At 44.8% G+C, this 25,816-nt stretch overlaps 1 protein-coding gene across 1 annotated transcript in view; it reads right to left on the reverse strand.

Annotated features, from left to right (window-relative positions):
* The window catches only part of LOC133349773 (sterile alpha motif domain-containing protein 15-like), a 143,208-nt gene extending 120,981 nt beyond the window's left edge, over positions 1–22,227 (reverse strand). The window contains exons 1-2 of the mRNA XM_061563497.1: positions 21,756–22,227; positions 14,858–17,368 (exon numbers count right to left, since the gene is read on the reverse strand). Coding sequence (XP_061419481.1) covers positions 14,858–17,344 — 2,487 coding nt within the window. The 5' untranslated portion in view covers positions 17,345–17,368; positions 21,756–22,227. The remainder of the gene's footprint in view (positions 1–14,857; positions 17,369–21,755) is intronic.
* Between the last annotated feature and the right edge of the window lie 3,589 nt (positions 22,228–25,816).

Raw genomic sequence — 25,816 nt, forward strand, 5'->3', positions numbered from 1 at the left:
AGGTTCACCGAACTGCACATTAATAAAAGAAAAAACCGCTGGCTCAAATCAAGGCAGATGTTTTGTGGTCGCACCAACTGTGTTATTTGAGCTCACCACCCTCCCCCCCTCCACCCCTCCTCATCATGGTCGTCCCTGAGGCACCTGCTGCTTGTCCCAGATTTTGTTGTTGTTGCAATCAGACTCTGGCAGATGGCGATGTCCAAGGTCTCGGGTCTGAACAAGTTTCGTAATGGAAAAGCAGCAGTTAAGACCCTAATGTTGCACGGATTTCGTATCCCACGCAGAGCTGTCAAATTATTGCACCTCACCTGTAGCAATGGATACCGCAGCCATGAGAAAGCGCACGCTAAGGCGTCGGCGTTGAAAAATAAACTGGAAATGCATTACGCTACATATTACTGTACTGCACAGTGAATAAACCTGTGAACCTGTGGTGACAATTTTTTTTTTTTTACAAATGTACATGAAAAATCTATAGGATAGATGCAAAAAAGTACATCCTTCCAACAAATTAGAATAAATCTATGCACGTCTTTTACATGTTTTTTCAAATACAATTTGCATTTTGGACGCAGCGAGTTTGTGTTTAAGCCATGCTAAGCCACACTTGACGGATTCCGTCCAATCAGGGTCACAATAGGAAACTGAAAACTGTCCGTAAATCTCTGTCGCACAGCACCAGTGGCAACCGTTCACGGGAGACAATTCCGCATTGGAAAACGATAAGCTACTCGACCGTGGAATTCATTTGTGATTGGAAATAAGCCGAGTTAATCATCAGCCACGGATGTAGAACGTTAACTGGGGAGACGGAGCGATGAAATCATCTTGGGTACAGGAATAGGGCGCCGTGGTGGAGAGATATTAACTCCCTCGCCTGGTACGCAGGAGGTCGTGGGTTCGATCCCAATCCCTGACGCCTGCTGTATATTTGGAGTTTGCATGTTCTCCTCGTGGCCGCATGGATTTTTCTCCCGGTTCTCTGGTTTTTCCCGGGACATTTAGAAACATGCGTTTAGAGTATTTGGCTGTTACAAATTGCCACGTGCTCAGCCACTTTGTTGCGCTATTAATTGTGACCAGGTAGCTTCTGAAAAAAAATAAACTAATACAAATTAGTTTAGTCTTTTAGTTTAGTTTCAATGATGTAGTGTCTTTCCCATTGACAGGGTAAGTGCCCAAAAAAAAACAACCACAGGGAGGAGGAACGCCACACCCTGAGAAATGCTGGTCCCAACAGACGGAGAGATGCGTGTGGGGTGTGGCCGCACCGGTGAAGTCCTCCCTTACCTGGGTTAACCCAACACTGCTGATGTGCAGCGAGTGTCAGGTCTCACGGAACATTTTTTCTCTTGTCAAAGCTAGGCAACGACCGCGACTTTCCACAACAATGGTGGTGCGTGCACAAAAGGCATGGCATGAAAATTCGGTCGGAGGATCGTTATGCACTGTGCATTATTTGGTTTTTCCCTCGGAGCAGTTTGCGTGAACGCAAGGGAGATTGTTTTCTTCACTTTGAGAATGTGGCAGCAATACTTAACGTGTAAACATCATGGACATTTAACATTCCCTGTAGTAATATTCCACGCTGCAAAATTCCGTCTTGGAATAGCGGAGTTGAGTGAAGAGTACACACTCCTCTTATCCGTGGCCCTTGTAACCGTGATTCCTATTGTCTGTGCAACCCTATAGGGTACACAGAAACTTCGACAAACAATGCCCCTTGTTCTTCAAATTAATTATCCACGATTATGGGGTGTTTTGTAGACGAGTGAGGTAAATTCACAGGTAACATTGCAAGTAGGATCTGCAATGTCCACCCCTCACATCATTGCGGATAAGCGTTCTACTGTATATGTTGAATATTGGACATTGCCAGTTGGGGTAGAACGGTTCGTGATGAATCGTTACGACTCAAAGAAGCGATCTGACACAAGAACCCATTCAAGACGAATGTAGAGCCCACTCGTGGATGCAGGGATCACGTTCATCCATTACGTACAACACACTTGAGGAAAAAACCCCGTAGATTTTTACACGCCTAATACAATACACGTATCACGGATGTAAGAATCAATGTTTACTGTGGGAACCGATGCATCATTACACCACGTTCCTCAGTGACAGAATCAAAGTGCCATTCCCAGATGCATCTGTTTTCCTTGGAACAATCCCCAGAATCGGCACTGGATTAATGGGCCCTCGTGATAGTCTATAATTTAATAGGTGCGCTGGCCCTGCAGGAAGCCCAGATGCCTTTGCTCGTGCCATAATTCTCGCTCTTCGAGCCTCGACATATGGCTTACATTGAAACCAGACTGCGTCCAATGGCAAGTTGTCCACTCGCTGGATAAATATTGATTTTTAATGTTCAAATGAATCACCGGTTCCACGTGTTATTTTATGCAGCGCTGTGGCCCACTGTCACGTACAAGGCACAGTAAACATTTTACGGTCACCCTCTCCTGTACAGAAATATCTATTAGGTGCTCGCTTAGTTGCGTTTCATCTCTCGCGAAAGCTACCGCCTGGATCCCCGCCATTGGAAAAGTACCACGGTGCGGTTGACATTGCAGACCCGAGAGAAGATCTGCCTGGCGTGAATGAGCCTCAGAAGGCCTCAAAGAAAGACACTTCAGGTCATACGCAGTCTATACGAGCGCATCGTGTCGATGCAATCCTGTAGAGCTGGGACGTGAGTAAAAGTCGATTGACTAAAATTAATAATCAATTCCTTTTTGTCGTGGTTGATTACTCAGGACCCCCATTAAAAATGGTGGATAACCCCCCACACCCGGCCTCGCGAAGGTGGGCAACCTCATCTTCTTGGTTCTTTCGGTAAAGTCACGTAGAAGGGAAATAATAAAATAATAAAAATAATAAACTAATTCTCACGACGTTTCGGCCACAACGCAAGCAGCCATCCTCAGGTGAAAAACAGGTCTGTCGGAAAGACAGCGTCTGAATGAACACCACCAGGCTTGGCAGCGTATATTTAAGCTGGCTTTACCGAAAGAACCAAGAAGATGAATCCCTGCAGTCACGAAAGCTTTAAATCGAAATTTAATGTGGGCAACCTCGTCAAGGCAGACCCAGCGTGCCGCTGCTGATGGCCACCCAGGCCCGTCGATGACCTCCCGCTCAGCGGCACACGTGCAGGATGAGGGGAAACCTTTTTTCAAACGATTGTGCAATTAGTTTTTGAAATTGAGGAGATAATCGGGCGAGTAACAATTACTTTAAAATCGGATATAGCCCAGATATCTGCAGTCCTCTACATGCCTGCGAGAGACAAAGCAACACCACCGCATTGAATTTTCTTCTCTAAATTTAACTTCGCCGAAGTCAGGGTTGAGCGCAAATGCTTTTGCCTCCAGCGTAGTCAATACCAAAGCAATTTACAACTGAAGTTGGACAATGCTACAAGCTGAGCAGTGGATTTTGACGTGGAGTCATTTGAGGCAATTGGTCTTAAGCTCAGCTCAATGGAACATAAATAAGTAAATGTTGCAGACTAACTGAATGTCATCCACAAGAGGTTTTTTTTGGGGTTAGATCACGTAAATATATAAATGTGTCAGTTAAAACCCGCCACCACCCGACACAGCCAACCAGTAAGGGTTGTCACAGTGAACAGAACAGTGCCAATTCGTCACTAGTACAGCACACCGGTTTGTTGGAGAGCCAAGCCACAACATTTACAATCTGAGTACGACGTTTCGCCAGTAATTACAACTAGCTTCATCAGGCGACAACCTCCGTGTTAAACCAACTGAATGTTCATGGAAGACCACAGTGAACGGTTGAAGGTCACTGTCGTCGTTAACCACACAGTTCCAAAGCGTGTGCCTTGGAATCCCCTACAAAAGGGATATTGTAATAGCAAAGCTCTAACCCAGTACACCCCGAAGTAAAGAAAACCAATCGAGCATTCTTTAGCGGCTCACCTGACCTGAGAGGCCAGGTGCTCCGCTTTACAAATTTTTGCCGACGTCAAAATTAAAGTCTACGAAATCAGATGTCAACACGGCCCCTTGCCAAAATTAGAGAACTCTGTGTGAAAGTCTCTCTCTTGCTCGTCACAGCTACCTTTTAGTCAAATGCACCGGTTCCGCCACACATCAACGGCTCCCCATTAGCCCAGTCCGAACAGCTGGGCACACACTGAACACGTGAGTGTCGCGAGGAAAACTGGATATCCTAATGGCCTGAATGCATAGGCTATCGGCTTGTCCCAGGGCACCCCTTAAATAGGCAGAGGGGTGCAAGGGCAGCTGCCCGTGCTGAGTAACGATCGCCAATAAGTATGCTTCATTTGTGGTGCCACGGTGGCGAGATGTTAACCACGTCGCCTGGTATACAGGAAGTCGTGGGCTCGATCCCAACCCTGATGCCTGTATATTTGGAGTTTGCATGTTCTCCCTGTGGTCATGTGGATTTTTCTCCAGGTTCTCTGGTTTTTCCCTCCACATTTAGAAACATGTGTTTAAGGGTATTTGGCTGCGATACATGTCCACAAGAAAAGCAACTTCGTTGAGCTATCGTTTGTGGCAGGTCACTTCTGAAAAAGAGCTATTTAGCTCAGCAGGCTTTACCTGGTAAATTAAAAATAGGTTGGGATTTACACTGCATTGAGTGTGCATTTATCAGGCTTCGGGCAACCTCCTGCAAGCAAGATAAGGTCTAAGTGAAGCTGCAAGAATGTGCCTTACATCAAGATTCCATCCACGCCACAGACTATAAACAAAACATTAGGACTTAATTTATTTCCAAAATAGATTTTCAACGAACGAACTTTTTTTTGACGTTTAACCACATGGGCAACTTCAAGTAATCACCCCATGAGCATAGCCAGACAACAAATCGGCTAAATACAGAACAAAAAAAATAGGGTTATGGATAACTCCTCTTATCCGTAACCCCATTCCTATTTGCCTCAAATTGTGGACAGAGTAGATTCATGGATAATAGGATCCACAATGGTGATCTCCCATATCACCGTGGATAAGATGAGTCCAACCGCATTGCAACTGTAAACTGGCTTTGAATTAAAATCTACTCTATATATGTACAAAATTAAACGTTGACTAATCACGGTGGAGTTTTGCGAGTGCAATTCATCCGCGCGGGCCAGTGGACACGTGGCCACAGTCGTGTGCACGCCTTCACCCAGAAGGCCATCTGTCAGACATCAATTCCCTCCCGCAAACTGTCACACATCCCACACCTAACAAACCAAGGGCAATAAAATAATTTCTGCCGCAGCGCTAACTTCACGTCAAATCGCAACAAGATCTTTATATTTTTTTGTATTAAGCCGTTTTAAGTGGGGCGAGCCATTATACTGGCACGGGGAGTGTGCTAAGTCGTGTCAACTTCGACTTCCCCCCCCCCCCTCTCGGTTTACTAGTTTCAATGATGCAGCTGCATTAGCCATCACAGAGGCAGGTTCAACCCCCCGCTCCTCTCCTGTTGCCCCCCATCCCGGCTTTATAGCGCAGACCAAAGACTCAAGAAGGCAGACGGTGCACCGCACCGCTAATCCGTCTGTCCTCGCCTGTCTGCCTCCCTCCACTTTTCTTCGGCCCGGTGCATTTGCCCGAGGAACACAATTAGTAAATCAACTACCCGGGCCCTGTCTTCTTTTGGAAACCACATCGACAGGCATGCAGACAAGTGCTGCGTGTATATTATATACGTGGTTAAGTCCACGACCAAATCGCCAAAGAATTCACCTGATCTTGTCAGATCGTGGAAGCTACGCAGGGCTGATCCTGGCTAGTTCTTGGATGGGCGGATAGTTCTGGGACGGGCGAGTAGTGTTTGGATGCGTAACGCATGTTTTAGGTTGTGGTGCAACGTGGCGAGCAGCAAACGCAAGGCAATAACATCCATTGTTTTATCGTACATCTATACTTTGGCGTCTATGTTCTTAAAACTTCACTGGAAAACACTGGTCGATACGGCCGATAGGATGCCCAAACTAATTGTTATTTGAGTATTTTATAGTGGCCAATCACGTGTCTCTAAAATTATTCATTTAGTTATTCATCCTTTAAAATCCACAGGAGCAAGATAGATAAGTTGCATCGTGAGACCATTACGGGTGGTGATGACTTTGGGAGAGCTTCCATACATCGGGGGATAGATCATGGCTCACGGATCCATAATACAAAGAGGTGGTGCACGATAAATTATGAATATACAGGATACGGTACTGCACTGTAGACGAGGCAAGCAAGTAAACATGTGTTGAGCACGAGACAGGAAAAGTATGCAGAACCTTGCACTCAATTTACTTCTCAAAACATAATAATTCATACGAAACTTTTTTATACGCCACATACCAATGCAGCGATTTTTGTTGCTGTTCCCCCACACCCTAGTGGCACGTAAGGGGTAGTTTATTAAAAATAGAAAAAGTAATCCTGACCTCCCTTGGAAACTACAAAACCCTTCCCCTCCACACCCAACAACAAAACAAAGACATTTGTAACATGCCCCAGTAAATTCCTTTTGTGTACGTCCTCTTACAGTGCAGCGTTTTTACAGCAAAACTCTCTCTCTCAAATTTCTCTCACTGTACCGCAATGACATTTTAGCACTCCCGATCCTGGGAATTGCAACTTAAATCCTCCAGGAATCGTACAAAGAAACCCACAAACATTCCACACAACTAAGCTAGCACCGGCACTGCATTTCTAAATTGTCACTTTGTTTTGGAAACGCCAGCTTGACGAATAAAAAAGAAACCTGTTTTGTGCACATTCTGTGAAATGTTTTACTTCTTAGACGCACTCAAATTTGTGACCTAACCATATTACCAGACCCCCATTGGCAGGTCCCTTCTTCACCAGCCCAAACCGGTACCCAGCCCACAAGCCCCTATATATCCCTGCCGCCACAACGTTCCTTGCCACATCCACTCATCGGCCCACCGTGATCCGAAAACAAAATCAAGTGACCCCTGAATCCATGGTTCTATTGCTGTGCCTCAGCCACGGCAGACAAAGGGCCGAATGTTTCACGAAGCCCCACCAAAAAGCTACTGGACTCAAGCGTAATCCTCACAGGTATACTGTCGAAAAAACATTATTAAAGATGTTTAAAAAATATATAGAAATGGAAAATTACTGAGAATGAATAATAAATAGACACTTCCTTTATGGCCAAAGGTTTCAAGCCTGCTCAGGACCAGTCAGACAAAATTCTAACTTTTCTAAACGTTGATTGTGTTTTTTCTTGCTTAGCCTCAGATACATTTAAATGTCTTTATTTTTACTGCACAACGTGGAGTAGGTCAACCCTAATCCTCACACAACCCAAGTGACACATCCTGTACAGTATCTGCATTTTAACATATCTGATGTAACCACCAAGCAATGCTTTATTTTAGCCATCAATGGTAATTTCTTAAGTCATACAGTGTTAATAATTCTCATGACCACTGGCATCATACCTACCAATAGTACATTAAGCACCCACCCCCCTGTCTCTGTATTCAGAGTTAATTCTTCTGAGGTTAAATTTCGATTTAAAGCTTTCGTGACTGCAGGGATTCATCTTCTTGGTTCTTTCGGCAAAGTCACGTAGAATGGAAATAAGAAAATAAATAAATATTACTTATTTTATTATATTACTTTATTATGTTTTATTTTTATTATTTTATTATTTCCATTCTACGTGACTTTACCGAAAGAACCAAGAAGATGAATCTTCTGAGGTTGCCTGCAAAGGCATTATATGCAATGACAACTATGCAGCAGTTGGGCTTCGGGGCACAACGCTTCCCCTCACAACAAATCTCAACTGCACCGCAATGCCGAGCCCTCACCCCAGGCCCAGTTCCAGCTCCTCCCGAATGGGGGGCGGGGGGAGGGCAGTCGAGCCGCTGTTTGGGCCAGATTGACAGCAATACACACCACGCAGGAGAGGAGTGAACATGGCCGGGCCAAAGGGACAGTTGGTGGTGCAGGGCCCACCCAGCACCCTCTAGCGCTGGCAACTGCCTCACCCCCCAAATCTAGTCATTTAATTGAACTCGGCAGGCACTGTGTTCTAGCACTCCTAACAATGACTGGCTGGACTGTAAATTTAAAGTATTATTATTAGTAAAGTGGCTTGTGCCTCAGGCTGCATTTCAATCAGGTCAGCCAGAGTCGATGGCCCTGAAGAAATGTCTGTATCCCGGCACACCGCATCCAGTTTACCTCTCGCGATGGTTGCAACGACTGTTCACGTGCCAGCTAATCCAATTTACACAGCAACATCTGACGGATGACTTGCCACAGCAATGACTACGACTACCTAGGCTGCGTTTCCACTCAAGTCAGGTTCGCTCAGGGGGGAAATGCATGGCAAATTCCACACATGGGAAGGCACCCATTAGCCCGTTTGCCGTGTCACTGTGTCACTGTCATTTCCCATCACTTAGCACCGGGGTCTCTTTTTGTAATGGCAGCAGGGCTAAACAGGCTTAAAACTGTTGCTAACAGCTGTTTTGAAACATAAAGAGGGCTCTGGACTTTGCGTGTTACAGACATTCCTTTGAAACATGCGGGTTGCCGCCACGTGCACAAGCCGTTTGCTCCAAGCCTCTTGCCAATTCGCAAGCATTCAAAACATGAAATATCAGCCTGGCCCTTTATTAACTGTACACGCAGAACAATAGTTTCCCAAACGTTGGTGCCCTGCTGGGGTTCGACCTTGCACGGGCCTTAACCCACTGTCTCTTTCGCAAATGAATGAGGATGATCTAAAATGGCTCTAATTTGATTAAAATACAATACGCTATGTTAATTCCGAGTCCAGAATGGGCACCGCCCCCCCACCCCGACCTGCACGCTATGGAGGTCTTAGCAAAAGGGCCGCGCTTTTACATGGATTAAAATCCACAATTCTAACGAGTGAAAACTCGCGACCCTGCAAGAAAGGCTACGTTTTGTCTTCATCTTAAACCCGACATTATTCGAGGTGTACAGGACTCGTCCCCCAGTGACATTTTCGCTTTGAAAGAATTCACCGCGTTAACGTGGATCACAATGTGTGTCACTGCAGAGTATTAAGGATGATGGTTGTGACATTACACACACCGAGACTTGCTTGGCTAGTTTTGTGTGTGTGTGTGTGCGTGCACCGTGATCATGTCCCCCAGCACCACCCTTCTAGAGTATCAACTTCATTAAAGTACAACACTGTATTTATTTATTACTTCCTCCGCACGGCAACTATCCGGCCCATACCGAATTCAACAGACGGCAGGGAACGCCGCTGGGAATCAAAGCCCCGAAACATGCTGCTCTGCTTCTCTGTCTGACCAAGGCTGCATCTTCTATACTTGCCGTCTCTTGGTGACACTTGGGCATGTGTTCTACAAAAATGATGTAAAAAAAATACTTAAATATATAATGTATTTTATCTGAACTCTTTCATGGAAAATACTATCGGCATTTTCAATGATGACTTTTTTTAGTACGCAGGCACTGTGTACACGCCAATGAACAAAACACCCGACGTCGTCAGTTCGCGGAAGCACAGTAGGGCTGAGACTGGCCAGTGATTGGATGGGCGGATAGTGCTCGGGTGCATAACAGGTGCTATAGGTTGTGGCCGCTACCTGGTGGGAAGCAGATGTCAGTGCAGAACATTTCAGTGTTTTGTGCAAGCCTGCAACATCTATGCTCCCCGCCTTCACCGATCCGCACTGACCAGTGTGATGGTCCATAATACAGGTTTTTTGGGTTAGATCGTGGAAATCAAATACTACATAAAGCTAGTGAATTGTTGTTAAAAGAGAAAAAAAGGATTTACGCGATCTAACCCAAAAAAACCTGTATTATGGATGATATTGGTCGCGAAAGACTACGTGTTAAACCAGTGTGGTGGTGTTAAATATGGAGTCAAAAACCACCCAAGACCCGCACAGTGTGGGGAGGGGCCAGCAGTGGATTGACAAAAAGAGCTGTGCGTGGCAAAGGACATTCATTACCCAACTAAAGCCCTGAAGCAAAATAAAATACATAGCTACCCTTTCCACATTGGATTCCAATTTAAAAACAATTGCCAAATCGCCTGCTCTTGGGCATATTTTGGAACAACTGCCACGTAGAGTAATGTGCTGCCTGCTAACTCGGACTCAACAAAAATTAACCCGTAAAAACAAAGTTTTTCACTATAAATCCTTTATATGCGTGGCGGCTAGAGTCCTCTCGTCCTCTGGCTTGAGATGGCTGCTACCTATGGGTCAGGTGATTGCCTGCCACCATGAAGCAATTGGTAATAAAATAGAATTTATTTTTTCCTAAAAAGTGTAACATTTTGGAAAAAAAATTTCCTCTAAAATAAATTGTCACGCACAACGAGTCTGTGTGCAAAATGTCAGCTCGATTGGATCACGGGAAGTGGGTTATAAAACGACCGAAAGATTTGCACGGTCGTAAGTGCGCAAGCAAGCAAGCAAGCGCGCAAGTGAACTTAATATAAAGGATTTTAAAATACCAGAAGATGGATATGCGAAGCAGAAATCAACCTAAATGTGCTCCGTCTCAGGACAGCTTAGAAGTTAAGCAGGTATTGAGCCTGGTTATTCGATGTTGTCGGCTGTGGGGCTTTGAGATGTGGCCAGGATACAGAATATAGGCTCAGGAGATGGCAGTGTTAGGTGTTATCCCCTTTATACCGGTTTTTTTTTGGACACTCCCGGTTTCTTTCCACACGACACTCGTTTAATTAAGGTATTGGCCAATCGTCCCAATGCAAGATCGTTATGAAAAAAGAGTCTTGAGAGTCAGTGAAGCTTTTCTGAGTAAAAAAGAATTGTAGTTGCAGCCACATTGTCAATCAACTGTTGGACGAAGGCCTCCACACATTATTCGATTACATTTTTTAAATTTAGTTTTGTTGTTTATGTTGATGCTTGTAAGAAACAACCAAATGTAAGCTGTTTTACAAGCGTGACCCAGGGAGGACCTTGATGATAAAAAAATTAACCCGTAAAAACAAAGTTTTTCACTATAAATCCTTTATATGCATGGCATCGGTTTTATTTTATTATTCATTTCTGTTTTTCTTGAGTAAGATTGTCATTTTTATCAGCATTGGTATTTTAAATTAAATATAAGGAAAGTCGTATATAAGGATTCAAATCTAGAATTAAAGGATTATAAGGTTTTCAGTTTTTGTATGATTGTTTATATTGTACATTTTTGTTGTTTTCTTGAATAATTTTCTGCGTTTAGGAAAAATATATGATTGTGTTAGTGAAATTTTCTTTTTTCCTAAAAAGTGGAAAATTTTGGAGGCCTGGTTCAGTTTTCACGAAAAATAAATTGTCACGCACAACGAGTCTGTGTGCAAAATGTCAGCTCGATTGGATCACGGGAAGTGAGTTAAAAAACGACCGAAAGATTTGCACGGTCGTAAGCGCGCAAGCAAGCAAGCAAGTGAACTTAATATAAAGGATTTAAAAAGGGGAGTTATAGCAGCGAATGAATCGTAACATTGCAGACATTGGGTAGCAAACACATTGGAAAGAAAAACAACATCGAAGCCACGCACCGCTCCGGCAAGCACTGGCAGCAGGTGACACAGAAATATAGCGCCGACTCGGGCGGGGTTCGCTCGCCACAAGCGCAAGAGAAGGGGAGATCTTGAATCAGGGAAAGAGAGCTGTTTAAATACACTGCACCACGCTGGTCATTCCGGGTGATGGAGGGAGGCCTGGTTCAGTTATCGCTTACCACTGATGTTGGACACATCCAGGAATCAAACTCGGCTCACCAGACCTCGAGTGCAGTGCACTATCCACTGTGCGGATGATCCACACGAGGTAAATGATTGGGTATCACTATCGTGAAACAATGTCGTGGGCTAGCGCATATTTATTATTTGGAATCTGTTAATTGCACTTTAAGGAAAAACAAGATACGCTTTTTCTTAAGTTTGACACGTAGGCTTTCACAATCAATATTATTAACAATCAAGGTTTTTTTGTGTTAGATCGCGTAAGTATGTGTCGATGATGCTGGATGTATTTACCTGAGACACGTCGTACTCAAATTGTAAATGTTGTGGATTAACTCTCCAACACACCGGTGTGCTGTACTAGTAATGAATTGGCACTTTTGTTTTCGTGACAAACCGTACTAACTGGCTGTGTCGGGTGGTGGCGGGTAAACGACACATTTATACTTATGCGGTCTAACTAAAAAAAAAACTTTATTGTGAATATTTTTCTAAAGTTGCTTATTAATCTGAATTACAGTTGTAAGAGGACTTATTTTGGATTTTTCCACCAGAGGGTTCACCATTTTGTAAGCTGTATATAAAGTATGGTTGAGAATTTTACAAGCCATAGCTTGCACGACACCTCACTCTCAGCCACACTCGTTGTGTGTGCCTGTTGGCAGTGTACATTTATCTTTAAAAGTAAAAAAAAATGGTTTCGCTTTAAACAACCTATAAAACACAGCAATATTGTCTTGTAGGTTAATTTTTGGCAGTCAGGTCTTGTCATTACCTCTTAAACTGTAGTAGAGTACAGTGGTCATCTTCGCTTGAAGCATATTTCAGATGGTACAAAGACATATCCAGGAAATGAGCCGAACAAATGGGGCACCTGGATAAAGTGGAAAATGGCTTGAATACTGAAATGTTGGAGAAGGGGAATCTGAGTGTGGTTATATGATTTTGTGGTCGGTAACATCAGCTGGAACGTCAGGGCTTTCAGCGCCCGTGACCGATAATCTCATGCAAAACATTTTTTTTACAAAAAAGTTGCAGAGTTGCAGACCGTGTACTGCAGTTGAGGGCATTCTTTACGATGCGCAGTGAGCATTGACAAGTCATACGCTTTAACAAATTAAACAAAGTGCAAGTTGGTCAGAGGGCAAGCAAAGCTGCGTGCCACCTTCAGTTTTAGCCCAAGGTGAAGAATTTTAAACAATCACGTGCACTTCATCATGGGACCTCCTTGTGCACTCTTGCACAATTTCCACATTTAAGTGCACTGTGGGGGTTTTTTCCCCACGAATTCACACTGGGGAACGGATTAAAATTTGAATGTTTTTTTATTGTCCAAGCCATTTGCTAAAATGATTTCAGCATTCAGCGATGCACTAACACGGTGCAGGATGGAAATGCAGCAGGAGAGAGGAATTTATTAAAAGAGGCTACGGAGGATCTTTGTAACATATGGTAACTGAGCTGCTAATCAAGCACAAAAAAGTATCCAACTGGGTTCTTAAAAAAGGCCACAGTAGCCATAACAAGCAGTGAAGGACTTACATCGTTGTATCAACCACATGTGGGAAATTCCCAAGTATTGTGCAATGTTTTCTTGAATGAACTAAGCCTAATTAAGTATTTAATCCTGCCTGATGATCACAAGCTGCTAAACTGCTTAAAATACAGGTTGAGCAAATTGGGAGGGTAATTTTTTTTTTTAATACCCTAAGCCTAGGTGTATATGGGCAATCTAATAAAATGAAGCACAATTAATATAAATATAAAAGGTGGATAGCATGCTGGTTCTTAAAAGCCAGACTTATATCTCCAGCTGTTGTTTTCTTTCTAATGCAGAAAGGCGCATGAGCAAACCGCAGAATCCATTATCTCCTGCAACATATCAAAGTGTCCTTCTGCAAAGTAATACAGTACACAGATATGAAAAATGTGCCAGTAGGCAAATTGAAAAAATTATGTTCCAGGGAGCACATTTCAGCGTCTGCACATTTCATGTCAACTTTTAATACTTGCATAAGGAGTTTTTCTTTTTCTTTTATGTTATTATAATATATACCGTGAATCATTCTCTCTCGACAAGTAACATCCGCTCCCAGTCATCCTAAACGACTTTGGTGTGGCCAAAAACTGTAAGTTGCTGTCTCATTTGTTGTGGACAAATGCCAGGGCTTAAATAGTCAAGCAAGGCGGTTCAAGACTACTCTATTGTGCAACATTGAATTAATAGTTCCTTAAAATAAGGTGGCATATTGCAAGCGCAGTTACTGTTGTCTTCACATATCACACGCTTACTTTAATGAAGAGAAAACATGTTACACAACGATAGATAACATACATTCTAAACTACATGGTATATTTGATTATTTATTCCGTAGATACTGTACTCTAAAATCACCAGTCTTATATTCATTTTACTTTCAGAGCAAATTCAAATACTCAAAATTACAGAATTATGTAATGCACAGCAAAATTATTTATCTATTAAAACACTCATTTGGGGCCAAACGCCCCATAGTATGACATCTTTTTATTTATCCTTGCACAACCGCAGTGTATGCAGCGAGGTTTTTCTTTCATTTTTTAATCAGAAAAAATAAAACCAACACTGTCTTTTCAACTCCAACGAACGTCAGTAACTTTTTAATTACTTCGTACCAGAGTGACGATGGCTCTGGCCCAGAGTTAATAGATGTTATCAAAGCATCTCTCATGGCCAGCAAGCACAGCGGGGTCATGACACGCGACCTTTGAAGCAGGTCATGGACTATGGGAACCAATAACATTACGATGACATCCTGCAAGCTTACATACGCCCCCCCCCCTCCCCCAAGCTTGTGGGCATTTGACTGATTCCAGAACTTGGGTTTAATATCACCAAAAATTCACAATCAAGAATGGCTAGAATAAACGAGCCGCAGCTGTGACTGCTTTTGCACATCAGAGCGCGTGCGCAGCAAAATGGCCGTGAAGGACTGCGGTCAAATTCGATCTGTTCAATTACCGCGAGGCATCAAATTAATATTGACTCCCAACATACAATTAATCTCGACTGCCCCACCCGCCACACCCAAGCAAGCAGTCAGCCATCAGGAAAGGCAAGCGTGGCACTTACCCTGATTGAGCTCTTTGTAGAGTGGGTCGGTGCGGCGGCGGCGGCCACCAGCTGAGGCTCCAGATTTCCCCGGAGTTCTTGTGCTGCCCGATGACCTTCGACCCCAAGCCCCAACTCGGTGTCTCCATCGACGATGGCCTTGGTCTGCTTCTGCAAGCAACCCCGGCTAGGTTTCTTCAAATCTACCGCGTGGGCCGCCGTCTCTACTCGGCTGACCTCAACCTGATTCTCTACGGCCATCGTATACTCTTCGTCGTCATCATCAGAGTCGTCAATAACTTCCCTCTGCGCATGCATTTTACTTTCAATCACCGTTGTCGCAGGAGCATCGGACACTTTTGAAAGCTGGGCGTGGGCATCTACAATCGAAGTATAATCTCGATCTTCTTCATCGAGGAGTTCTTTCTGTGCATGCATTTTCTCATCTAGAATGATTTTTGCAGCAGTATCCACTTCTTCAGAAAGCATGACGCTTCTTTTATAGGGCTCTTGCTTGTCATCTTTTTTCACCGGTTTGTCAGTTGTGATTTCAAAGTATGTGGATCTAGCCTGGACTTTGTCCAGAATATGTGCATTCTTTAGGTCATTGTCTTTCATGGCCTCTTGTTTAGGACCTGCCTCTGCCGTGGCATCTGTGCTAATAAAATGCTGTTGTTCAAACACTGCACACGAGACACCAGGAGAAGTTTTGCGAATATATTCCACCTTAGTGTCCACCCCAGTGACAGAGTGAGTTTCCACGTCGGGCTGCTTTTTAATGACCGATGCCTCTGCTTGTGATAGCTTGCTCTTAAAATGACGGCCATCTGTTTCTGACACCTTACTTTCTGGCAGAGCCTCCTCTTTCTTAGACATCTCTTTTTCAGACAAAGTCATCTCAGTTTCCAATGTCTTTGTTTGAGCCAAAGCCGTGTCTGCCGCAGGTACCTTGCATTCAGGCAAATCCATTTCTGTCTTCACGATCTTTGTCTCAGACGCACCACAAGTTTTTGTTTCGGATATCTTTCTTTTCGGAAAAGCCAGGTCTGTTTCGAATGCCTTACTTTTAGGCGAGATCACCTTTGTTGTGTCTGATGTCTTCTGGGCAAATGAAACTGCTGTGGTTAGATCGGTTGCTGGAAATTCTGAAGGAAAGTCACCGCTGGTGTCCATGGCCGTTGGAGAAAGCGGCACCTCTATCCGACTCCAGCGGACACCCTGGCTGTCGTGCTGTGATCTGAAAGGCCTCGGGCATTCTAAACTGAACTGCCTCGCTCTCTTGAACGACTCCCGTGAAGATGGACTTATAGGTGGTTGTCCAAATCTTGGCTCGTCTTCCGTTGGCGACGCCAGGACAGAAGTCGACGATGTCAAAACAGACGTTGGTGATGTCTTGAAAGAAGCTACTGCTGGCAAACCTGCAGTTGGCGATGTCTTCACCACTGTTGGCGATGTCTTCACCACTGTTGGCGATGTCTTCACCACGGTTGGCGATAGCTTCATCACAGTTGGCGATGGCTTGTCGACAACTGGTGACTCAGAGCCAGAAACTGGCGATGTTGAAGCAGTGGACGGTGAAGTTAAGACCTTTGCTGGACGTGCCGCGAATGTGGCAGTAGCTGCAACCCGTGGCAGAATCTCTGGTTTTTGTGCGATGGGTGGAGAAGATGAGCTTTGAGATTGAAGGACTGGAGAAATGTTACTCTCCACGGGTCCTTTGTCCCTGGTGTGATGAAGCTCCGTTTTAATTGCCTTTTCCTTTTCTTCAGCATGAAACACGTCTTCAGCTTCATCGTCAACATCATCATCATCATCATCTTGAAGAAATCTTTCCAATCTTTTGGACATTGGTCCAGCATTCACCTGGTGCCCAAATATGGGTGCGAGCTTGTCACTTTTCGTGCGCTCACGTGCAGGGTCATCACCTGGACTTTCAATTCCACTTGACTTTCGAATTTGTGCGGTGGGCATCGCAAACTCTGTCTTGGGAGACACGGACTGAGCACCGGGCGACGACCGCCAGCTACTGCTCACAGGGGAGTGATCCACCGTGTCTTTCCCCTCAGGATAAGATGTCGAAAGGAGCAAGGACGTCATTCTTTCCCTCGGAACAGGCGAAGGCAGGGCGGCGGGTGTTGTGGCTGTGCCGCTTTCAAAAATCTTTTTTGTACCACAGAATTTCTTTTCAGAGTGACACGGCGAAACGGCCTCACCGCCAGTGCTGCGGTGCCTCCCATTGGGACTCGTAGACTCCATCACGACGCTCGACCTCGACATGAAAGCAGACCACGGCCGTGGTGCCAGCACAGGTCTCTTTGGCTCTGGTGGGTCCGAGTCCACAGAGAACATGTTTTTGATTCTTCGTACATTGAGGCCGTAACCTTTCGTGCTGTCGTTCTCGTCTTGAGTATCGTCCTCCTTCGTCTTGTCGACGATGTTGTTGTTGTTCGCGTTCTGCACCTCCTCCACGCTGTTCTTCTCGCTCTCCATACTGCTCTCGTCTGACATCCTTGCGGCTCAACGATGACAGACCTGCCACAGGCACACAAGGCACATTTCAAAACCTGCTGCTCGCCTTGCACACAACTAATCCTCAAAAGCATCATAGTATTAAAAAAAAACAGCATCCTGCTAAATAAACAGGTAAAGGTGCAGCCCTGCAATTGTTTACTCACCCGATTTGTGGTGGAAGGGCCTCCAATAGGGGAGCTCTAGAGAGCCCCTCTATAGGGCATTTGGCCTACTGCTCCATGCTAGCCAGACATTTTGAAACTAAACTATAATGTTTAACTGATTTTATTGTACCATTTAAGGCCCACTTAGCTATATAGCTCAATTCCCACTCACAGCCAACACCGGTGACGATCATCTGAACCAGTCATCGGCCTCTCCTAGGTCGACTCAACCTCAAACAACTATTTAACCTATTTGTATTTTACCATGTAAGGCCCACTCAACTATATAGCTCTTTTTCGGAGGTGACCTGGCCACATATGATAGCTCAATGACGTGGCATATCATGCGTAAATTTATAGCAGCAAAATAATCAAAAAGGTGGGGTGCCCACACTTTATCCCACCACACGCAACCTTGCTGATCAACTGTAGGGTCCACCTTTTACTGCCGAGTGGATAGAGGCCACGGGGTTACCGAAACATTACCCATTGTTTCAACTGCCATGCCAGGAGATCAAACCAGCGATGTCTGAATTGCAAGTCCAGTGTCAAAGCCATTACACCCACAGTAGCACATTGTGAAATGTACTCATAAATATATAAATATGAGTACATTTCACAAATGTGTTCGCAAAACAAGTACTAAACAATAGTTGTCAAATAGTTTTGCAAATATCATTTGTGCAAATTGTGTTAGGCTAACCTTAAAAGCCCTATTCAACTCAACTCTGTGAACTATCCCCACACAATGCCACATGAGGGCTGCCAGCATGTTTTAGATCTTTACTTTCGCAGACATAAATGTGAAGCCAGGGCCGCCAGCGCACTATCAAAGATTATCAGGAGCCGCAATGTCGGGAGTGAACTTTGTACCGGTGGCAAATGCTACAGACTGCCAGACCACCCTGGTTGGTGACCACTGAGGTGGCATTTATTTCCAAGCCGTTATTTCTGCTAGGTTAGGTAAGAGATCCTATGGGACAGACATTCACAAGAATATGCAAATGAACAAAAAACCAATGTGTTGAATCCACACGCAAAGCTGCTTTAACAGTGGTGCCCTTTGAACGAACGGTGTATATAAACTGCGGCCAAAAAACACACACACAAACGGCAATTGTGATGTTAATGTTTCGTTTTAATTGGCAGCGTTTGAGTAAATTGCCATCGCCACTTAGTGGATCCCAATTAGTTAGGTCCCTTACAGCAAGCGTCGCTTGTTTGCGTGTCAGAGTGTATCCGCGATGTGGCAGATGCTGGGCACAGTGGGGCTATAAAGGGTCAAAGTTTATTTTGGGTACGTAGCAGAGGGCTGAAAACAGCTGAGCCCCAATGTGTGGCTCTGAGCTGAATGGGAAAATGCTCGCATACCAGCCCACGAGTAAACCAGATACCACATTATCAGGATAAAGTGGACTCATTCTAAGTGCAGTTACCAAATTACCAAGCCTGTCTTTAAACTGACTAGAAGGCCGGACAGTACACAGTTGCTGTACACATTTCACGGTACGTACTAAAACAGCAATTCCTCAGTGAAGCTGATTGCTTTGGCGGCTGTATTGGTTAAAAAATAGGGTAGCAAAATCAAGAGACATGCACCATTGAATTTGGATTGCAGTACTCCAACCGCATATTGAAGAAGAGAAAATACTTTACACGTTTTAATTAAAGAGTGATCGCTCCTGACATTTTTGTAACAAATTACTAAATATTTTTGGCAACTTAATTAACAAGTGAAAATGGAACATAACGTCGCAATATGGTTTGAACTACACCCACTTGTCACCACGCTGAACTACATTTATGCTGGCTTCAACTAAATACCTCTGGGGAGTTAGTTGAATAAAGTCTGAGAAGCCCTGAGCACAGTGTACGGTGAGGAGTCTTGTGTTCATGCGCGTGCACGTACTACAATGAAGACACACGCGTGCGGATGGGTGAACACCTGTCCGTGAGCACACACACACTACTCCTGCTTTCAAAACACAGCTCAAAAAAGCATCGACCGAAGAGGGACCTTATAACCCAGTGATCTCGAGCAACGAACACGGAGAGAGAAAGTGGAAAAATAGGGCAGGCACACACGGTATAACACTACAGTGGATAAGGGGGGGGGGGGGGGTCAGCTTCAAGTCAGCTTTTAGCACGCACAGGGACCCCTTGAACACACACTCCAGAGAAGTGACAGAGTGGACGTTCAGCGAGATGTGAGCGAATGGGTGAGTGTGTGCGCGCGAGTTGAGCGAATGGGTATGATGAGCAAAGCGACCCAGTAGTCTCCTCCACGTAGCCAAACTCTCTCACACACTCACACATACATACGCACACATTCGCATTGAGTTTAATGTTTTATTGTAATTATTATTTTTGTTTAATTGATTGAACACTCTGTTTTGTATCTACATTGTTCTTTTTTTGGTGTGGTTTTCATAAAAGCCCTCTTGGGGTTCCAACCTCACCTGCACACCTTAATAGACTTTTTTTTATTACCACTGCTTGTCTTTCACTCGTCTTTTTTATGTGAATAAAGAATAATTAAATAATAATGACTGTGGGTCTACGAGTGTACGAAAGGGTGTGGGTGGAGTGGTTGCATAGATGAGAATGATGAATAGGGTGCGTAAATGTACGAATTTTCGTGGGCGAGTATGCGAATTGGTGGAGTGAGTGTATGCATAAGTGAATGGGTGAACAAGTGAGTGGAAGGGTGAGTGAGCAGGTGAGTGAATGTGCGTACGTGTAAATTGAAAGGAGAGGTGAAAGTGAATGAGTATGTGAATTTGTGGATGGGCGAATAGGTGGATGTGTGTGTGGGTGGATGGATGGGGCTTATGGATGGGCGCGTTCCTAGGTGTGAGTTGGTGTGTAAGAGATATCGTGGGGTGTGTCAGTGGGTGAGTAAGAGGGTGGCTGGGTGGGTGTTGTGGTTCAGTGTGTCATCCTTATGCATGAAATCACTATTTTCGCAACGCAGGAGCGTGCGTGTCCTATGAACACCACCACGCCATGCACAGTGCCGAACTACGCTACCGAGCCGTTCCATACACACACCTACACACGTGGAAACACACACACCTAGCATACATATGTGTGTGTGTGCGCGAATACACAGCACTCCAACACAAACATCCGTGTACAATACTCCTGTGGATGTGTACAAAGACAAAGATCCCCCTTATAACCTGAACAGACTGTTGGGGCAAGTGCATAAAACAAAGATAAAGATCCCCCTTATAACCTGAACAGACTATTGGGGCAAGTGCATAAAACAAAGATAAAGATCCCCCTTATAACCTGAACAGACTGTTGGGGCAAGTGCATAAAACAAAGATAAAGATCCCCCTTATAACCTGAACAGACTGTTGGGGCAAGTGCATAAAACAAAGATAAAGATCCCCCTTATAACCTGAACAGACTGTTGGGGCAAGTGCATAAAACAAAGATAAAGATCCCCCTTATAACCTGAACAGACTATTGGGGCAAGTGCATAAAACAAAGATAAAGATCCCCCTTATAACCTGAACAGACTATTGGGGCAAGTGCATAAACCAAAGATAAAGATCCCCCTTATAACCTGAACAGACTATTGGGGCAAGTGCATAAACCAAAGATAAAGATCCCCCTTATAACCTGAACAGACTATTGGGGCAAGTGCATAAAACAAAGATAAAGATCCCCCTTATAACCTGAACAGACTATTGGGGCAAGTGCATAAACCAAAGATAAAGATCCCCCTTATAACCTGAACAGACTGTTGGGGCAAGTGCATAAAACAAAGATAAAGATCCCCCTTATAACCTGAACAGACTTTTGGGGCAAGTGCTGTTAGCGAGCACCTATGAAGGCCGGGACGGCACACGAGGGGGTGGGTGGCAAACACCACTCCCGGCCGCCTTTGTCTCCCCAGTGGCGATGTCTACACACCGCACCGGGTACTAATTTGAGGCTGAGTCGACCTAGGGGAGAACCAAGACCGGTTCAGATAATTATAATCGCCACTGGTGTTGGCCGTGAGCAGGAATCGAACTCGGGTCACCGGGTTCGTAGCGCAGCGCAGCGCTCTCCGCTACACCACCGCTGCCCATATACACACATACACACAGACGCACACTCACACACACTCACACACCCGAGCGCCGTGATAAACACACAATAACAACACACACGCAAGTGTCAACAGTGCAAATTGGTGAGCGGGCATTTAAATCCACGTGGACGACAGCGCGTGTGCGTGCTGGACTAACCTGAAGCCGGACCCACCACCCCCCAGCACACGCGGACACAGAGCCCAGGCAGCAGCAGCAGCTGCTGGATCAGCTGCTGGAGCTGAATCAGCTGGAGCGCAAAAGCCACCGGAGCTACGGCTCGGTAGAACGTCTGACGATGTCCTCCGGGAGGAGTTCTCGGCGCACAAACAACAACCACGGACGGCAGTGGCACATCCCCTACCCTACAGTCGTGCGAGACCCGGGTAGGAGCCCCCTGCCCCCTGCCGCTCTTGGCCCTGCCCCTAGACCTGCCTACGAGTCTCGCACGCTCCGCCCAGCAGCAGCAGCAGCAAGCGGCGCATTCGGGGTGCCCGACTGCGAGAGCTTTTGACAGCCACGGAGGGGAGGTGACGGGCCGGGCAGCTGTCCGGTCCGTTGAGCTTCGTGGGGCAGGGCAGTATTGTCGACATCGTGGTGGCGAATTAATGGGCCATTCTTAGTGCAGGCTGTCTAATGACGAGTGATTGGGCCAGTGTGGACTGGCTTTTCGGTGACTGACTGGGCAGTATATTCTTGGTTCTTTCGGTAAAGTCACGTAGAAGTGAAATAATAAAATCATATAAATATAAAACAATAAAAATTATCACTAAAATTCTCAGAATTTGTATTGTTTTATATTTATATTGTTTGATTATTTCCCTTTCTACGTGACTTTACCGAAAGAACCAAGAATATGAATCCCTGCAGTAACGAAAGCTTTAAATAAAAATTTGACTGGGCAGTGTTAATTGTCGAGCGGTCACTGAATGGGCAGTAATGATTATCTAGTCAGTATTGGACGTCTCTGAAAAGGCTTCGCAGTTCGTCGGATTCCTCCAGTCCAAATAAAGATTCTGATAGTCGTGGTCAGGTCGTCGAGTACCGTAAGAAGTGGGAAGTTCAGAATGACCATTGGTGATTCACTGGACAGCCTAGCACTGGGTAGTCTAGACTGCCCAGTGGTGTATTCCGCAAATATACCCGACTGTGAGGGCGGGCACAAGCCGGCGTGAGTAGGTTAAACGTTGAGTTTTATAAGGGCACCACGGGGTGACCAGCCCCTCCCCACACAGCCCCACCTCACCCAGCCCCACCCCTCCCACCCCCCAACCAGCCCCTCCCCACCCTTCTCACCCAGCCTGTCTGGGCCATCTAGCAGTGCTGAATACTAACCGGCCTACTGGTGACTCGAGAAACTGTGCAGTGCTGACTGGATTGCCTAAAGTGGCATCTGGCTTGTGACTGAGAAGCCTTATCTGAGTGGGAGGCATAGTGCTGACTGTACCACTATACAGCATTGACTGTTCCTCCTAGTACTGTCGTGAATGATCATCCGATAGTGGTTTCTGGACAGCCCATTTATTCAATTGAAAAGGATAATGAATCTGAATGGGGCACTATTTTGTTAAAGGGGCCGACTCCACTACTCCCACAGATAATGAGTAAGAATAAATGCCCGGCATTATATATCTCAGCTATATCCCTTACCATTAACCCCAGCTATAACGCTAACTTCTTTCTCCGTTTCAGCTCCACATAAAAACGAATTGTGTGCTGATGGGAACTCCAAAGCGTCGACTTTTTTTTTTATATATTCACGATTTAAATTTTGGACCTTTGCTATTTTGTTTTGTCTTCGCGCCTCCAGAAAATGTATGACATTGTTTTTGTATACTTATACAAAGTATGAACTGGATGTTTCCAAACTGAATAAGCTGGGGTGGTTGGATGGTTCGCGTACCGCACGACTTTCATTCTCAGCCACTGGCAACAATCGTGGTCACAGTGATACTGAAACCGGTCCTGGCTAACCTTCGCCAACGTGTTCTGACAAGTGACATATTGTCAAACAAGCCCTGTAAATTACATGGTATGGGCATACCTAATCCGCGCCTCCGATTAGCACGGTTGGCTACGTACAGTGCAAAAGAAGTTCAACATACATACAGGCAACCTAATGGTGATGGAAAACACAAGGGTAGTTGGATTGAATTGCGGTAGCCGATACTCCCAAGTGAATGGACATCTGCATGCGAGGTGGGACCTGCCACTGCTGTTACCCCCAATGCAAGGCAACAAGTGAAAATAAATCTCAGCAGGACATTTTTACTTTGAGATTCCGGAGATAATGTCAAGGTGAGCTCATTCAGAACACTTGTGCAACCTCAAGCAAAATGTGTAATCTCGCAGACTTACACCATAACCATTCTAGGATGCTATTCACCAGTCGAATTATCACTGCGCCACCTGTACAGATAGATCAGCAGAAAACACCAAAAGGTTGGCTCAAGCCCCACCCTGTCCCCAGGGCTAAACAAAGACGATTTGCATACAGGAAGAGACAGGCTCTGGCAGTCACCGAAGCCCACGTGTAAACAAACAGTAGCGCGTTCCACCTTCCAAATCTCACTTGCACCAACATCGCATTGTTTTTTAGCTGTACTGGCACATGTAACATGGTGCAGTAGGTTCGTAAAAAAACAAATATAACCTCACATCTTGCTTCGAAGCTTTAGTGACTGCAGGGATCCATACTCTTTGGTTCTTTCGGTAAAGTCACGTAGGTAGAAAAAATAATAAATCACGACGTTTCGATCGCAACACAGGTGAAGACGGTTGCTTGTGTTGCGATCGAAACGTCGTGATCTATAATTTTTTCTACCTACGTAACTTTACAGAAAGAACCAAAGAGCATAACTTTACATATTTAACTGCCATACGTATTAAAAAAATATTCCAAAAAGGTTTAGGGTTAAATCGCAGTCTTTAGTTTAGATAATTTCCATGCTTTTACCGAGTTAAAATTAGTGCAGTAGTATGTACAGTATGCATGTATGTTGAACTTCTTTCGCACCGTACATAGCCAACCGTACTAATCGGAGGTGCGGGTGAAGAAGACCAAACTAAACACGCATTACCAACAGCCTACATGTTTATAGGAGCTGCCCTGTAAGCAAACCGGCAGGCCCACGGTGCAATATTGAGATTTACAGACACTAAAATTCACATTTAGAGTGTGTTGTAAGCACAGTATCGGCATCATAATGTGAACCCTCGCGGATTTACAGATTCGACACCTGTTTACCACCAACTTCCCTCTTCCCTCGGGCGTGTATGCGGCTCCAGGTTGCTTCATCTGGTGCGGTTCGGGTGCACCTTAAACAGATTGAACCGGTTACAGTCCAATGAATTGAAGGGTTCAGAACGGTTATCCGTTTGTGAACAAACTAGTGCGTGCCGGTGAAACTGTGCATATTTGTTTTAAATTTGGGAAATAAAGACCTGTCCCGTGTAACTTACATCGCAGGCGACAACGCAAGCTTCACGCGAGGCCTTTGTTTTGCTCGTTTGTCCGTCTGTTAAAGTAAATATGCAATGTTTATTGAAGCCATTGAAATACTCCCAATGGACGGTGAAATTGGAGATCAAAAGATACACGGATATGCAAAGGCCAACGAAGATGCAGTAGCAATGGCAGATGCAAAGACAGAGTAAGATGCGAAGACAAATGGAGATATTTAGTTGCGTGAACTTCAGCAAATTTTTATATATTCCAATCAATGAAATTGTGGTTAAAGTATATATTTTATGAATGCTGGGCATATCGTGTTTGTATTACAGTATTGCAAGCACTAAAGCACAGTACATACTATACATGGAATAAAACAAACACGGTTACGGTAGTAATAGCACACACAGCAACAATACATCATATAATTTGTCCGGATTTTTTTAAGCTCATTTTTTGAGCGCATGAAATCTGTGAAACATTAATATTCAATGAAACTGATTGAGCGTATTTTTAAATGTCAGTAAAAATGTTGAGTTAATATTTTTTGTAAATATTGCACGTGGTCTGTTTACGACGGTCCGATTAACGCCCCACATTTACGTTTATATGCCGTCGTGGATCGATTTACAACGCAAACTCCGACATGACTCCGAACACATTTAGACAGCGATGTTTCCACTGTGAAACTAAGTAGAAGGTCAGCGAGTTTGTGTCCCTCTCTCACACAAGGTCAAGTCACTGAAGCAGAGGAAACAAGGAAATGTAA

This window comes from Lethenteron reissneri, chromosome 31 (assembly GCF_015708825.2).
Source record: "Lethenteron reissneri isolate LAM-NWPU_2019-01 chromosome 31, ASM1570882v1, whole genome shotgun sequence".
In the NCBI taxonomy this organism is placed as follows: domain Eukaryota; kingdom Metazoa; phylum Chordata; class Hyperoartia; order Petromyzontiformes; family Petromyzontidae; genus Lethenteron; species Lethenteron reissneri.